Source organism: Pseudophryne corroboree, chromosome 1 (genome assembly GCF_028390025.1).
Source record: "Pseudophryne corroboree isolate aPseCor3 chromosome 1, aPseCor3.hap2, whole genome shotgun sequence".
Taxonomy (NCBI): domain Eukaryota; kingdom Metazoa; phylum Chordata; class Amphibia; order Anura; family Myobatrachidae; genus Pseudophryne; species Pseudophryne corroboree.
This window is the reverse complement of record NC_086444.1, coordinates 1,164,705,195-1,164,723,438: the sequence shown is the minus strand read 5'-3', so window position 1 is coordinate 1,164,723,438 and position 18,244 is coordinate 1,164,705,195. Positions and strand designations below refer to the sequence as shown.

The window sequence follows — 18,244 nt, the reverse complement described above, 5'->3', positions numbered from 1 at the left end:
CCAATCAAATGTCACCTTTTACTGAATAAACTGTACTAGAAGACTGACAGATGGAAAGTGATTGGTGACTACTGGCTACATCAGCGGCAAGTCTATTATTGTCCACTGTCAGGAATCAGTGACCCACTTACCATAAACCGCAAACACATCTTTAATTTCCTTTTCAACCACTCTTAAGGCGGCCTCTATACCATAAGTATTTGCCATTGCGTGGATGTCGTTTGAATAGAGGCGTTTTAGGTCAAGTATCTGAGATGGAAAAAGGAACACAGATTAGTGAGGACTAATATATATATATATATATATATAAATATATTTTCACAAAGCACTTCTTGTCATTTGTTTTCCTAAGTAAGTCCTGGGACATATATTGGCATGCGAGATTCAGAGCTTTCTTTCTTTAGAGTTCCCGCAAATTGGCAGATCACTGTGGGAAATGGCAGCACGCTGACTTACGTTCGCCAAGCTGTGACATTTGAACAAAGCCGCATTCAGCTACAGGACGTTTGTCTCGGCAGGAAATGCTCCGCTAGACACACACAGAATGGCCAGAGGACGACTCTAATGCTGGTTTACTTTGGAGCCTGTGACACGGACACATGCTAGAACACAAAGCAGTCCATTGTAGTCAGGGTAACGTACGTCTGAATATTTAAATAGCTCCTGAAGGTTTATTCCCTCTGTGTTCAAGATCTGCTCCTTCTCGCCCTTCTTGTTTGTGTTGTCATTCAGGAGGCACCGCTGGTTGTGACTTGAAGCTATTGTAGCTGCTGGCAAGGTTACACACGCATATGAAATTGTGGTAGACCTGTGTATTTGAACTTGTTATCCAAATCCCTGAATCATAAGGTCACATACCTATTTGAACTTGCGTTCAGGCCTATGCGTTTGAACTTGTTATTCAAGCACTTAACCATAAGGCTTAATCTAACTTTCACCTGTGTACCCCACCGGTGTGTGGTTTTTTCAAGTATCCAGAATACGTAATTGCCATTTTATTGATGCACTAACAGTATTTATCAAGCACTAGAGACATACCCCTGATGAAGTCTTAGAGTAAGACGAAACGCGTCGGGTTATTTGTTCATAAACATCAAATCTCCGAATTGTCAAAGGAGAAGGAGGAATCTATCAAAGTTATTTCAACTGGTCCTCTGTACTATATGGTGTTATCTGCAAGAAGAGATACTATACCGTTTTGTATCATTGCTTTTATGTTGTAATAAATTTTACATGGAACATGTTAAATGTGGTTTTATGCTCACAAATTAGGAGTAAATATCTTAGGGAGACTGCTGTTTTTCCCCGTTGAATATTGGGTGGAAAAACAACCCAAGTGCGCCCATTCCTCTATTGGCACATATTTGTATCTTTTTAGTCCCTCCTAACAAGGGACTTAGTGGAATTTGGCAGCCTTAACCCAATCCTTTCTCACTTTCTGTTTAATAGCGCAAAAGGGAGAGTATCTGTTTTGTATATATATATATATATATATATATAAATATATTTTCACAAAGCACTTCTTGTCATTTGTTTTCCTAAGTAAGTCCTGGGACATATATTGGCATGCGAGATTCAGAGCTTTCTTTCTTTAGAGTTCCCGCAAATTGGCAGATCACTGTGGGAAATGGCAGCACGCTGACTTACGTTCGCCAAGCTGTGACATTTGAACAAAGCCGCATTCAGCTACAGGACGTTTGTCTCGGCAGGAAATGCTCCGCTAGACACACACAGAATGGCCAGAGGACGACTCTAATGCTGGTTTACTTTGGAGCCTGTGACACGGACACATGCTAGAACACAAAGCAGTCCATTGTAGTCAGGGTAACGTACGTCTGAATATTTAAATAGCTCCTGAAGGTTTATTCCCTCTGTGTTCAAGATCTGCTCCTTCTCGCCCTTCTTGTTTGTGTTGTCATTCAGGAGGCACCGCGTGATGCCCCTGGTCTCGTGGATAATGACGTTGTGAGCCAGAGAAACCACCAGAGAGGAGATATCAAAGTGGACCTTCATTAAAGGCAATTTCATGGTGACCTGCAAGAAGCAGATGAGCACATAACAAAAAGAGTAGGTGTGTGTGTGTGTGTGTGTGTGTGTGTGTGTGTGTGTGTGTGTGTGTGTGTGTGTGGTGTAGGGTGATGCAGGAACAGGGTGGCAGATCAGACCCTTAGAACGTGCTGACGACCTCTCTGGTGCATAATTTACTGGATTCAACCATCAAGGGTCTGAATCTTCCTCAGTGTGAAAAGTAATTTCCATTGTGAAATGAGGACGCACAGCGTAGCAACATAATCAACAAACAAAAGAATAAGAAAGGGTGGAATGTTTACATCCAATGCCACGGGCCGCACCTATTCTATACGGCATGTCCTTACATGCACCACTACGCATATAGTGTATCTAATAACCTGCCCATGCAAATTACAGTATGTGGGCAAGACAGTGCGTACAGCTAGGGAACGCTTTGCAATGCACAGGTCTGCAGTTAAGTTGGCACTCAGTCAAAAGAAGTCCGAACAACCTGTAGCAAGACACTATGCAGAAAGTGGTCATTCACTAAACGAATTGAACTTTCAAATCATTGATCACATTCCGAAAAATATCCGAGGCGGTGATAGAGCGGGTTCCTTACTGAAATTGGAAGCGCGATGGCAATTCAACCTCAATACCACCAGACCGACGGGCCTCAATGATAGGATACAATGTAGTGTCTTTTGAAGAACTTTTTGACTTATAGACATCTACACTTGGTCCAGTGATGTAAGGAGGTTGTTGCGCCACCTACAACATAGGATATACCTATGATTGATGGCTGTAAAGGTTTACCATCTGGAACTTTGAGCACACAATTACCATATGATGCATAATGTATAATGTATATTGGACCCGTGTAACATTCAATAATTAATCATACATACCCAGTTGACACATTTATGCATGACACATAGAATTGATACATTCTCTTTACATAATTCTCTACATTCTCTACATTCCCTTCTTCGCTTCTCTTTCTCCCTCTATGTCTTCCCCTCAGTTACAGTGGCCGTCACCAGCTTAAACAGCACAACTTCCCTTGAGCATACATATGTGCGTATTACATAGTTCACTTAACCAGTACGTTCCAGCAGTGTTCAGTAGATTGTTTATTGTTATATGTTACCCCACATTCACTTCCTTTTCCAGCTATGCACATCATACAGCACTGATCAGTGATCCCGCTCAGGACGCGATCACACGGAGGTTCCTGGTTGCCATGGCCACGATGTGAATGCGCTGGCATTTCCGTTTACTGGAGGCTACCATGACAACGCCGGGGAGCCGCGCCGGGCAGTATGATCACATGACCACAGCTTCTACTCACACGTCACATCAGCTGGACGGAAATCACTGACTTTCCCTGCACTCAGCTGTCCTTCCCGCCGACGGGTCTCCCACACATATAAAGGTATGTTGAAACTGTTTTATAGTCACTTCTTGTTTGCTCACCTTGACAAAGGGGTGGTCTATGCCCCGAAACGTTGGACTGCAAACTGTAATTATGATTCATTAAAAGCACCTTTCTGCATTTTTGAACCAGTCTCTGAGTGCCGCTGTATGGGACAGAGTTGTTTTTTATATATATATATATATATATATATAAATATATTTTCACAAAGCACTTCTTGTCATTTGTTTTCCTAAGTAAGTCCTGGGACATATATTGGCATGCGAGATTCAGAGCTTTCTTTCTTTAGAGTTCCCGCAAATTGGCAGATCACTGTGGGAAATGGCAGCACGCTGACTTACGTTCGCCAAGCTGTGACATTTGAACAAAGCCGCATTCAGCTACAGGACGTTTGTCTCGGCAGGAAATGCTCCGCTAGACACACACAGAATGGCCAGAGGACGACTCTAATGCTGGTTTACTTTGGAGCCTGTGACACGGACACATGCTAGAACACAAAGCAGTCCATTGTAGTCAGGGTAACTTACGTCTGAATATTTAAATAGCTCCTGAAGGTTTATTCCCTCTGTGTTCAAGATCTGCTCCTTCTCGCCCTTCTTGTTTGTGTTGTCATTCAGGAGGCACCGCGTGATGCCCCTGGTCTCGTGGATAATGACGTTGTGAGCCAGAGAAACCACCAGAGAGGAGATATCAAAGTGGACCTTCATTAAAGGCAATTTCATGGTGACCTGCAAGAAGCAGATGAGCACATAACAAAAGCGTAGGGTATGTGTGTGTGTGTGTGTGTGTGTGTGTGTGTGTGTGTGTGTGTGTGTGTGTGTGTGTGTGGTGTAGGGTGATGCAGGAACAGGGTGGCAGATCAGACCCTTAGAACGTGCTGACGACCTCTCTGGTGCATAATTTACTGGATTCAACCATCAAGGGTCTGAATCTTCCTCAGTGTGAAAAGTAATTTCCATTGTGAAATGAGGACGCACAACGTAGCAACATAATCAACAAACAAAAGAATAAGAAAGGGGAAGGGCAACAGGAGGGGGGTGGTAAATACAATTCTGACTATCCGTAGCCCGTTGCACCATAAGCCTTGAGAATCTCCAATGCAAGCCACGAGGTTATCGGGCGTACGGCAAGTAAAGTCATCAATGATTTGTTGTTTAACCTGCGGGTTACGTCTGTAGAAGTCGCTCTGCGCGGGCCAGGTGTGGTGTATATACATCTCTAGTAACCGCCCAGCATCTGTTTCCCTCACACTTGCATCATGGTTCAGAGATCTGGGAGATTCTATCATGGATGTATTTTCCAAGTCCTCAGATGTCCCTGTCCATGTAGGTATTATTGGAGGACAGGCATTGGGGGCTCAATTCGGGGTCTCAATACCCTTGTTATACTGTCTACCGCTACTTAAACACTGAGCTTCTGTTATGTTGCATAAAAGGTATCCGTAACAATTACAGATCCATAACGAACATCATTTTCATGAACTAAAATATCAAAGATTTATGAATTGCAAAAAATCTGAAGATCTGCTATGGTAGGCGAACGTCTAGATATAACAAAACAAAATGTAAGTTGCTCAAATCAATTAGGAAATACAGTTCAGGTGCATGAAAGGGAGGGGGTAGTCTGAGCTAGAAATACATTGGGAAAAAAACCCAATGATTGATTTGAGCAACTTACATTTTGTACTGTTAGTATGATGGGCATGGATGGGACCAGTGTTTGGAGGGTATGCTGGTCTCTGTAGTGCCATTTGGAGATCCCGGGGGTATCTTCAGGTGAGTTAACTCTCAATTCGGATACATTTGCTCAGATATATTATCCGGAAGGGTTGTTATTATTATTATTATTAGTAGTAGCAGTACCTGGGGCGGGTCTGGGGTGCGGTTCCCCCTGGATTGGTGGGGCTGGGCTGCTTTGGGGTAGCACACTGTGAGATCTTATTTAGCACCCCCTTAACACATTTATTAATCCTTCTGGTCTTTTAATTACACTTTCACATGTATATTAATTTTTGTATATAGATTTTGTTTTCCTTTATTAACACATACTAACACTTTACCTTCTCGCGTTGTGCTGCCCTGGGGTTAGCTGCCCTTTGCCGGTTTGTGGGGTTCCACACCCCAGGCCTAGAGTTAGGGACCACCAGCATCAGAGGAGCCTTGTCGGGGCCTGGTGGCTTATCATACGTTTGCAAACTGTATGTAACTAAGACCTCTGAATTTCTATTCTATTGTATGTATGTATGTATGTATGTATGTATGTATATGTATATATATATATATATATATATATATATATATATATATATATATATATATAGTCTTTCATGTCTTGGTACAGGTACAGCTCGGTGTGCTGGGGGACACCAGGGGTTTATCCCCAATGAACTTCTAGATATGTGTGAGCAAAGGTGTTGATCAATTATCAATGCAGAACTTGGTGGGAGTATTATAACTGACACTACTACATTAATAATAAATATACACAATCCCTTTTTAGTTTTTTTTTTTTTACGTGTGGAGGCAGCCATGTTGGAACCTAAACATATATTCCATAAGGAAGCAGGAACTTGTGACATCACTAAGGTATGAAAGAGCACTCGTTCTTCGTTAATGCTTCATAGTTTAATCAATATGGATTCAGTCCACAATATGGCTGCCTCCATGTGTGACAGGCCACTTCAACACTAAACTCTAGTAGAACACTCCGGCAATTTCTCAGAAAATGTTTTGGCGAGTCTCACTTCACACCATAAACTCTTCTCTGTGTCGTAGGAATAATCTTCTATGGCGCAATTTAGACTCAGGACGTTGTTCACCCGGTTCTCTGCCAGCACGTCCTTCGTTAGGTTTGTCTGGTTGTTTTTCTGTTTGGAGGGCCTAGAAGATGAGGAAGCACTTTCCTCCTCAGCCGGCGGTGGACCTGCTCTATTCTCCTCCTCTTCCTCCTCATCCGCTTCGTCTTCTTTTTCATGGTGGCCCTCTTCTTCGCTTTCATAATCCACCTGCAGGAAATATTAACATGAAACGCAAACACTTAGAAATGTCTCCTGTTTATGGATTGCTGTAACGGTGTGCCGCGACGGTTCGTCCAGTGTAGACTGGTGCTTGGAACGTGTTTGCAAACGCAGGTGAAAAACGGGTGTAGTACGGGTGACCAGCGGTCTCCTGACCGCCGGTCACCTTACCGACGCCGGGATCCCGGCAGCATACCAACGCCGGGATCCCGGCGGGGAGGGGCGAGTGCAGCAAGCCCCTTGCGGGCTCGCTGCGCTCGCCACGCTGTGGGCTCGGTGGCGACCTGCGGTCGCCACGGGTTCTATTCCCACTCTATGGGTGTCGTGGACACCCACGAGTGGAAATAGTCCCTGTTGGTCGGCATGCCGACCATCGGGATAGTGAGCCGTCGGGCTCACGGAGGAGGTCATGTGACTGTCGGTCAGCCGACCGGCGGTCACATGACTACCACCCGTGAAAAACAAATCTCATTAAAAATATAGTATGACATTTGATTTATGCCAGTTCAGTGCTGTCCAAAAGTGATGCCCTTGTGAGGAATTAGAAGACTGTGCAGGGCAGGGGATTCTCTGGAAAATGCACACTCTTTGCCCCTTTATCATTACCATTGGGGGCTATTACCTGCAAAAACGTGGTTTTGAGAGAAAAACAGGCCTTTTTATTGCAATTGTGAAAACTCAGTATCAAATTAGCTGCAAAAAGTCTACACAGGGTTTAGCACAAATTTGCTTTACCCATTTCTGAGCAGGTGATAAGTAGTGAAAAAAAATCACAATTTTAAAAGATAAAAATATGGGGATTTTGTTCAGGACCCCTGGGACACCCCCATTAACTACTAATTAGGCACTCAGTAGTTTTTAATTATTTTTAATTGGCCAATGTCATTTTTGAGGTCAAAAAACACAAAGTGATAGAATTTTTTTTTAATCCCCTTTGAAAAAAATAAAATGATATATATATATATATATATATATATATACACATATACATAATAGACTTATTTAATGGTTTCCTATATTAGTTTATCTCTGGTTTTGCCGGCTAGAGAGAATCCCGTTTTCGTGGTTTTGGAATAGTATAGGTGCAAAAACCGGGAGAGCACATACCTTGATAAGCAGTTTTTGCTGCAACTTTCTCGCAATAGGTGTGAAAAGTTGACTTGCGATAAACTGCTGCGATTTTGCGGCTAATAGGATACCCTCATAATCTCACTCCACAAAATGAAACCTCATTACCGCAGCATAAAATGATGTGTAATCAGTGCGCCTATCCTGTACCTAGCCAGAATCAGCCTCATTCAGCCAGGTTACCCTGCAGATTTGCCACACCACGTGAGAGATTTGGTTGCACCCATAAAAAATAAATCCATTTGTGCTGCTTTGCAATCCCTTCTACACTAAGTCCAAATATAGATTTTTTTTATTTAATTGACTTAGGGGCAGATGTATTAAGCTTGGAGAAGTGACAACGTGGAAGATGATAACACACCAGCCAATCAGCTCCTGTCATTTTTAAATCCCAGCCTGTAACTTGACAGTTAGGAGCTGATTGGCTGGTGTGTTATCATCTTCCACTTTATCACTTCTCCAGGCTTAATATATCTACCCATTACGGGTCTATGTACTAAGCCTTGGAGAGAGATAAAACGTGATTTTGGTACTTACCGGTAAATCCATTTCTCCGATTCCACAGGGGACACTGGAAGGTCTCCATGGTGGGGGGGGGGGGGGGGGGGGGATATAGGTATAGATGGTGGCTAAGTGGAGCCGGCACTTTAAATTGTTTAGAACTGTGACTGGCTCCTCCCCTCTATGCCTCCACCCCTTCCCACAGACCAGTTTGAAAACTGAGCCCGAGAGGAGACGGCTCGAATCACTCGACAGAGGAGGAGGTGATAGAATAAAAATGAGAAGAAACAACAGTATTTATGTATTTATTTATTAACAGTTTCTTATATAGCGCAGCAAATTCCGCTGCGCTTTACAATTTGAAATAACAACAACAAATTGGGTGATAACAAACAGTCATAAAGGTAGGAAGGCCCTGCTCGCACGCTTACAATCTATAGGGAAATAGGCATGTGTACACAAGGAAAGGTGCTATCTATTGCATAGAATGAGAAGACATGTGAGGATATGTGTGGACTGTACAGAGTGGATGCAATTTGATAGGAAGGTTTATGAAAGTTATGTGAGCGGTTCTGGAATTTGATATGCTTGCCTAAAGAGGTGAGTTTTCAGGGAACGCTTGAAGGTTTGGAGACTAGAGGAGAGTCTTATTGTGCGTGGTAGGGCATTCCACAGAGTATGTGCAGCCCGATGAAAGTCCTGCAATCGTGAGTGGGAGCGAGTAATAAGTGTGGATGAGAGACGCAGGTCTTGTGAAGAGCGAAGAGGTCGGGTTGGTAGATATTTTGAGATAAGCGAAGTGATGTACGTTGGTGTAGTTTGGTTAATGGCCTTGTGAGTATAAGTATTTTATATTGAATGCGGTAGAGTACAGGTAACCAATGGAGGGACTGAGAGTGGATCTGCAGACGATGAACGTCTAGCGAGGAAGATAAGCCTCGCCGCTGCATTCAGAATGGATTGTAGTGGTGAGAGTCTCGTTTTGGGAAGACCAGTTAGGAGACTATTGCAATTATCAATGCGGGAGATAATGAGAGCGTGGATTCGAGTTTTAGCAGTGTCTTGTTTAAGGTATGGTCGTATTTTGGATATGTTTTTTAGATGCATGTAACATGATCTTGAGACTGATTGAATGTGGGGAACAAAGGACAGATCAGAGTCAAGGATGACACCTAGGCAGCGAGCTTGTGGGGTAGGGTAGATAGTCGAGTTTTCAACACTGATAGAGATATCAGGTTGGTACCTACTATTGGCCGGTGGAAATATATTTAACTCTGTCTTTGAAATATTCAGTTTGAGGTGGCGAGATGTCATCCAGGATGAAATGGCAGAAAGGCATTCAGTGAAACGGTCCAGTACAGATAGGGACAAGTCAGGGGAGGATAGGTAGATTTGAGTATCATCTGCGTACAGATGATACTGAAAACCAAAAGAGAGGTATAGATAGAGAAAAGCAGAGGACCCAAGACTGAGCCTTGCGGTACTCCAACTGAAAGAGGTAGCGAAGAGGAGGTAGATTCAAAGAAGCGAACACTGAAGGAGCGATTAGACAGGTAAGATAGGAACCAAGAAAGGGCTGTGTCTTTAAGACCTAGGGATTGTAGTGTCTGTATGAGAAGAGAGTGGTCTACAGTAAAAACATTAACAAACCATAAATGTCACCAGTCAACCCAACAGGTAAGTAACCCTATATTAACGTAAAAACTTAGAACCTGAGAAAAGGAAAGTAACAAAGAGACAACCTGCACTGGGAGGGCGTCCAGTGTCCCCTGTGGTATCGGAGAAATGAATTTACCGGTAAGTACCAAAATCCCGTTTTCTCCTTCATCCACTAGGGGACACTGGAAGGTCTTCACAGTGGGGACGTCCCTGAGCCCCTATTTCGGGCGGGACAGCGCCGAGAGTCCTGCAAAACTGCCCGGCCAAACTGAGAAGCCGAAGAAGCAAACGTATCAAATTTGTAAAATTTTACAAAGGTATGTTTCCCCGACCAAGCTGCCGCTCTACACAACTGTGTCAAAGAAACTCCCCTAGCAGCTGCCCAAGAAGAACTCACCGACCACGTGGAATGAGCTGACACCGAACATGGCGGCTGAAGAGAGGCTGCTAGTTAAGCCTGTCTGATGGTAGATATGATCAATCTAGCCAAAGTCTGTTTTGAGGCCGCCATCCCGGTTTGGCAGCATCACACAGAACAAACAGAGCATCCGTCTTGTGTAAAAAACTGCCGTTCTCTCTACATAAATACGCAAGGCCCTGACGACATCCAGTGACTTCGAAGAAGGAGAATCACTGGAGAGAACCGGGACCACAATAGGCTGGTTCATGTGAAATGCAGAAACTACCTTAGGCAAGAAAGACCTGTGTGTGCGGAGTTCCACTCTATCTTCATGAAATATGGCGGACGACGGGAAAGAGCTCCCAATTCGGAAACTCTCCGAGCTGAAGCCAGGGCCAAAAGCAACACTACCTTCCACGTAAGAAACTTAAACTCCACCGATTCCAGAGGTTCAAATAAAGATGATTGCAAAAAGGACATAACTCTATCCAGATCCCAAGGAGCTGTAGGAGGAATAAACAGTGGTTTAAGCCGGATAACTCCCTGAATGAAAGTCTTTACTTCCAGTAGTAACGTCAACTTCTTCTGGAAAAAAATCGAAAGGGCCGAGACCTGAACCTTTAGAGATCCAACACTTAAACCGGCCGAGAAACCAGCTTGGAGAAAAAGGAGAAGCTTTGCCAATCGAAAGGAAGTAGCAGAAAACTGACGCTGCTCACACCATGAAATATATGCCTTCTATTTATATACGGTAATAGTGCCTAGAAGTGACCTCCTTTCTAGCACTCAACATGGTAGGAATGACTAACGAAGGAATACCCTTGAGATTTAGGATCTCCCTTTCAACAGCCACGCCGTCAAATGTAGCCACTCTAAGCCTGGATAAACGAATGGTCCCTGCATTAGCAAATCTGGCCGCAGAGGAAGAGGCCACGGGTCATCTACAAGTAACCGATGTAGGTCGCTGTACCATGTTCTGCAAGGCCAGTCTGGAGCCACGAGCAGAACCATGACCCTCTCCCGCTTGATCCTCTTGAATAGACGAGGTAACAGGGGGAACGGAGGAAAAAGATACACAAAGCGGAACCTCCAGGGAATCGTTAACGCATCCACCGCCTCCGCATTGGGATCTCTGGTGCCATAAGATCTATTTGTGGGAGTCCCCAACGATCTACCAGTTGTTGAAACACCTGAGGATGCAATTCCCAATCGCCAGGATTCATATCCTGACTACTTAAGTAATCGGCCTTCCAGTTCTCCACCCTTGGTATAAACACTACCGATATAGCTTCTGCATGTTTCTCGGCCCAAACGAGGATCCTGGTGACGTCCCTCATAGCAGCTCTGCTGCGGGTTCCTCCCTGCCGATTTATGTATGCCACAGCCGTGGCGTTGTCCGACTGTACACAGATTGCACGTCCTTGCAGGAGATGAAACGCTAACGTGAGCATGTTGTAAACTGCCCAAAGTTCTATGATATTGATAGGTAGAGTCTGTTCCTGAGGAGTCCGAAGGCCCTGGAATTGACAATCCAGAGTCACCGCTCCCCAGCCACGGAGACTGGCATCCGTCGTGAGAAGCACCCAATCTGGGACGACAAAGCTCCTGCCTTTGGACAGATTTGTCGCATTAAGCCACCAAAGCAAGGACAGACGTGTCCTGGATAAAAGCTGAACCATTTGATGCATAAAGAGATGCAAATCCGACAATTGGGACAGGAGATCTAGTTGGAAAGGCATGGAGTGAAACCTGCTGTACTGGACTGCCTCAAAAGCAGCTACCATCTTTCCCAGAAGTCGAATGCAAAGATGAACTGACACTCTGCGATGTTGCAATACCAGACGAACCGACTCCTGAATAGATTGTATCTTGTCCTGAGGGAGAAATATCCTCTGAAGCACAGTGTCCATGATCATGCCCAGGAACTGAAGACGTTGCGTCGGTTGCAACTGAGACTTCTGGAAGTTTATGAACCAACCGTGCGCAGTTAGAAATTCTTGGGTGATTTTCATATTGCTCACCAACTTCTCTTCCGAGTGAGCCTTTAGAAGCAAGTCATCCAAGTAGGGAACGATATTCAGTCCCTGAGAGTGTAAGTGCGCCATCATTACTGCCATGACCTTTGTAAAAACTCGAGGTGCTGAGGAAAGACCGAAAAGTAAGGCTTGGAATTGAAAATGCAAATTCTTGACTGTAAACCTGTGAAAACTCTGGTGTGGAAGCCAAATCGTAATATGAAGATAAGCATCCTTGATATCGATGGACACCATAAAGTCCCCTACCTCTAGACCTGCTATAAACAGAGCGCAGGAACTCCATCCTGAATTTGAAAACCCTCAAAAAGGGATTGAGACTCTTCAAATTCAGAATGGATCTCACCGAGCCGGCTGGCTTCAGTACCACGAATAGACTGGAATAAAACCCCTGTTTTTGTTGGTGGAGAAGAACTGGAGCAATCACTCCCATATCCAGAAGTCTTTGGACCGCCTGAAGAAAGGAATCCTGACGTTCTCGCGAAACTGGCAAACTTGTGGTAAAAATTCTTGGAGGAGGTTTTAACTGAAAATCGAGTTTGTAACCCTGGAAAATGATGTCTCTTACCCAGGCGTCTGTGCAGGTCACTGACCAAACTTGTCCGAACTCCAGCAGATGTGCTGCCACCCTGGGAGCCCCATGAGGGAGGGCAGCCCATCATGCGGAGGGCTTACCGGCAGGCTTCGGGTCCCGCTGCAAAGTTGCTGGGGATGTAGCACGATCTTGGTCTCTGTTCCCTCTGAACGAGGTGGATTCACCTCTGTCACGTCCCCTAAATTTGGACGAAACTTGAAAGGACCGGAAGGACGGTACTGAAAAAGTTTTCCTAGGAGCTGGAGCTGCCGAAGGAATATACGTCGACTTACCTCATGTGGCTTTGAAAATCAGAGTATCCAATTCTTGATCGAAGAGAAACTCACCATTAAATGGAATAGCTTTCACAGCTTTCTTAGATTCCGCATCTGCCTGCCATTACCAATTGTTCAGAGGATAGACCAGATTTAAGACCTGCTACCAATTGTTCCGCACAGGCTTCTATTGCCTTGTTAACCCAAAGACCTACCAGTGTAGGATGAAGAAGTACACCTGCTGCACATTTTTCAAACTGGTCTGTGGGGGGCATAGAGGGGAGGAGCCAGCCACAGTTCTAAAGAATTTAAAGTGCCAGCTCCACTTAGACACCATCTGTACCCCCCGCCCCCCACCATGAAGACCTTCCAGTGTCCCCTAATGGATGAAGGAGAAAGTGGACGATGATAAAGGGGCAGATGTATGAAAGCGCCGTTTTCGTTCCTTATATTTTGTGTCCCTTATTATTGCGTACCAGCCAATCAGCTCCTAACTGCCATGTTACAGGTTGTGCTTGAAAAATGACAGGAGATAGTTGGCTGATACTTTATCTCTCTCCAAGGTTTAGTGCATAGACCTTTAAGCTCCCCTGTCTAGGACACTGAAAGGGTTACCTTTCACCTGTACGGGAGGGTGTGTGGGTGCCTGACAGAGAACCTTGTTCATGTGCAGTCATGTTTGACACTATGGCACAGCTCCAGTATCTGCAGAATACTAACCAGGGTGAATGTTACAGTACAGACCTCTAGTCTCTCTCTCTCTCCATCCAGCAGTGTGCCAGTCATGTTGGATGGACGCCAGATAACAATGGCCAAACAACAGTATACTGTTCTATCAAATGAATGCAAACACAGGCATATGCCAGCACACAACAGTTGTGTAAAATCTAATATGAAAGCACGGAAGTACAGTTGCTGGCATGGTGGCCGCACAGCCCTGGGGTCATGAGTTTGATTCCTGACCAGGGTCATATCTGGGCAGAGTCTGTTTTTCCAGATATTCTTTGTACAGCATTGTGTAATTGGTGATACTATAAAAACAAATATTAATAATATGAAAACACTAATTCCATTCATTCATTCATTCCATGCACAGCAATTTAACAGAAGGGAAGACTGTAAGCTGGAGTTTACCCTGTATTATCCTGTTGTAACAAAGCATGGGTGCTAGACATAACATGACATATATGAGAATAAATGTATGATGTTTTGTGCTCTCAGATATTGTAATTACATACAAGACAGTGCTGATGTGGAGGCACTCTCATTCAACCTTTAAACTGAGATATAGGGGTCTATGTACTAAGCATGGAGAGTGATAAAGTGGAGAGACTAGTTAAAATACCAGCCAGTCAGCTCCTAACTGCCATGTTACAGGCTGTGTTTGAAAAATGAGTTGGGAGCTGATGGCTGGTACTTTATCTCTCTCAAGGGCTTAGTAAATAGACCCCTAAATTTATTATAAGTTTCAAAATTGCATTAGCACCTTTTAAAATAATTTACTGATACTTGGGGCCTGCAACGTCGGTGTGTGCGTCTATTGCCAGTATAACATCTATGACTGTATGCTAATATCGCTACAAGCCGTCCCCTGGTGTACAGCCGAACGCCGGCAATATTCAAGGACTGAGGCACCCACTTTGATGTCTTCATACATCATCAGTCACATCGTTGCTGAAACCCTATGGAAGGTGTCTGAATATGGAGTCCTATGGTAACAGTTCTACGTCTGTGTTCCCACCACGATCAGCAACGCTCCTATATTGGCAAAAGGCGGACCATCTCCGTGTCACCACCCAAGAATTACACATTACATATTCTAAACATTTCTGATACTGTGCGTCTCAATTAGAGATGAGCGCCTGAAATTTTTCGGGTTTTGTGTTTTGGTTTTGGGTTCGGTTCCGCGGCCGTGTTTTGGGTTCGAACGCGTTTTGGCAAAACCTCACCGAATTTTTTTTGTCGGATTCGGGTGTGTTTTGGATTCGGGTGTTTTTTTCAAAAAACACTAAAAAACAGCTTAAATCATAGAATTTGGGGGTCATTTTGATCCCAAAGTATTATTAACCTCAAAAACCATAATTTACACTCATTTTCAGTCTATTCTGAATACCTCACACCTCACAATATTATTTTTAGTCCTAAAATTTGCACCGAGGTCGCTGTGTGAGTAAGATAAGCGACCCTAGTGGCCGACACAAACACCAGGCCCATCTAGGAGTGGCACTGCAGTGTCACGCAGGATGTCCCTTCCAAAAAACCCTCCCCAAACAGCACATGACGCAAAGAAAAAAAGAGGCGCAATGAGGTAGCTGTGTGAGTAAGATTAGCGACCCTAGTGGCCGACACAAACACCGGGCCCATCTAGGAGTGGCACTGCAGTGTCACGCAGGATGTCCCTTCCAAAAAACCCTCCCCAAACAGCACATGACGCAAAGAAAAAAAGAGGCGCAATGAGGTAGCTGTGTGAGTAAGATTAGCGACCCTAGTGGCCGACACAAACACCGGGCCCATCTAGGAGTGGCACTGCAGTGTCACGCAGGATGGCCCTTCCAAAAAACCCTCCCCAAACAGCACATGACGCAAAGAAAAAGAAAAGAAAAAAGAGGTGCAAGATGGAATTGTCCTTGGGCCCTCCCACCCACCCTTATGTTGTATAAACAAAACAGGACATGCACACTTTAACCAACCCATCATTTCAGTGACAGGGTCTGCCACACGACTGTGACTGATATGACGGGTTGGTTTGGACCCCCCCCAAAAAAGAAGCAATTAATCTCTCCTTGCACAAACTGGCTCTACAGAGGCAAGATGTCCACCTCATCTTCACCCTCCGATATATCACCGTGTACATCCCCCTCCTCACAGATTATCAATTCGTCCCCACTGGAATCCACCATCTCAGCTCCCTGTGTACTTTGTGGAGGCAATTGCTGCTGGTCAATGTCTCCGCGGAGGAATTGATTATAATTCATTTTAATGAACATCATCTTCTCCACATTTTCTGGATGTAACCTCGTACGCCGATTGCTGACAAGGTGAGCGGCGGCACTAAACACTCTTTCGGAGTACACACTTGTGGGAGGGCAACTTAGGTAGAATAAAGCCAGTTTGTGCAAGGGCCTCCAAATTGCCTCTTTTTCCTGCCAGTATAAGTACGGACTGTGTGACGTGCCTACTTGGATGCGGTCACTCATATAATCCTCCACCATTCTATCAATGTTGAGAGAATCATATGCAGTGACAGTAGACGACATGTCCGTAATCGTTGTCAGGTCCTTCAGTCCGGACCAGATGTCAGCATCAGCAGTCGCTCCAGACTGCCCTGCATCACCGCCAGCGGGTGGGCTCGGAATTCTGAGCCTTTTCCTCGCACCCCCAGTTGCGGGAGAATGTGAAGGAGGAGATGTTGACAGGTCGCGTTCCGCTTGACTTGACAATTTTGTCACCAGCAGGTCTTTCAACCCCAGCAGACCTGTGTCTGCCGGAAAGAGAGATCCAAGGTAGGCTTTAAATCTAGGATCGAGCACGGTGGCCAAAATGTAGTGCTCTGATTTCAACAGATTGACCACCCGTGAATCCTTGTTAAGCGAATTAAGGGCTGCATCCACAAGTCCCACATGCCTAGCGGAATCGCTCCCTTTTAGCTCCTTCTTCAATGCCTCCAGCTTCTTCTGCAAAAGCCTGATGAGGGGAATGACCTGACTCAGGCTGGCAGTGTCTGAACTGACTTCACGTGTGGCAAGTTCAAAGGGCATCAAAACCTTGCACAACGTTGAAATCATTCTCCACTGCACTTGAGACAGGTGCATTCCACCTCCTATATCGTGCTCAATTGTATAGGCTTGAATGGCCTTTTGCTGCTCCTCCAACCTCTGAAGCATATAGAGGGTTGAATTCCACCTCGTTACCACTTCTTGCTTCAGATGATGGCAGGGCAGGTTCAGTAGTTTTTGGTCGTGCTCCAGTCTTCTGTACGTGGTGCCTGTACGCCGAAAGTGTCCCGCAATTTTTCTGGCCACCGACAGCATCTCTTGCACGCCCCTGTCGTTTTTTAAAAAATTCTGCACCACCAAATTCAAGGTATGTGCAAAACATGGGACGTGCTGGAATTTGCCCATATTTAATGCACACACAATATTGCTGGCGTTGTCCGATGCCACAAATCCACAGGAGAGTCCAATTGGGGTAAGCCATTCCGCGATGATCTTCCTCAGTTGCCGTAAGAGGTTTTCAGCTGTGTGCGTATTCTGGAAAGCGGTGATACAAAGCGTAGCCTGCCTAGGAAAGAGTTGGCGTTTGCGAGATGCTGCTACTGGTGCCGCCGCTGCTGTTCTTGCGGCGGGAGTCCATACATCTACCCAGTGGGCTGTCACAGTCATATAGTCCTGACCCTGCCCTGCTCCACTTGTCCACATGTCCGTGGTTAAGTGGACATTGGGTACAACTGCATTTTTTAGGACACTGGTGAGTCTTTTTCTGACGTCCGTGTACATTCTCGGTATCGCCTGCCTAGAGAAGTGGAACCTAGATGGTATTTGGTAACGGGGGCACACTGCCTCAATAAATTGTCTAGTTCCCTGTGAACTAACGGCGGATACCGGACGCACGTCTAACACCAACATAGTTGTCAAGGCCTCAGTTATCCGCTTTGCAGTAGGATGACTGCTGTGATATTTCATCTTCCTCGCAAAGGACTGTTGAACAGTCAATTGCTTACTGGAAGTAGTACAAGTGGGCTTACGACTTCCCCTCTGGGATGACCATCGACTCCCAGCGGCAACAACAGCAGTGCCAGCAGCAGTAGGCGTTACACGCAAGGATGCATCGGAGGAATCCCAGGCAGGAGAGGACTCGTCAGAATTGCCAGTGACATGGCCTGCAGGACTATTGGCATTCCTGGGGAAGGAGGAAATTGACACTGAGGGAGTTGGTGGGGTGGTTTGCGTGAGCTTGGTTACAAGAGGCAGGGATTTACTGGTCAGTGGACTGCTTCCGCTGTCACCCAAAGTTTTTGAACTTGTCACTGACTTATTATGAATGCGCTGCAGGTGACGTATAAGGGAGGATGTTCCGAGGTGGTTAACGTCCTTACCCCTACTTATTACAGCTTGACAAAGGGAACACACGGCTTGACACCTGTTGTCCGCATTTCTGGTGAAATACCTCCACACCGAAGAGCTGATTTTTTTTGGTATTTTCACCTGGCATGT

The 18,244-nt window shown here is 45.1% G+C and overlaps 1 protein-coding gene across 1 annotated transcript in view; it reads right to left on the bottom strand.

The window, feature by feature from the left end:
• Window positions 1-6,131: 6,131 nt before the first annotated feature.
• LOC135050816 (DNA-directed RNA polymerase I subunit RPA1-like) overlaps window positions 6,132-18,244 on the bottom strand; it is a 61,260-nt gene continuing 49,147 nt past the window's right edge. Inside the window, exon 3 of the mRNA XM_063957130.1 lies at window positions 6,132-6,449. Coding sequence (XP_063813200.1) covers window positions 6,132-6,449 — 318 coding nt within the window. The remainder of the gene's footprint in view (window positions 6,450-18,244) is intronic.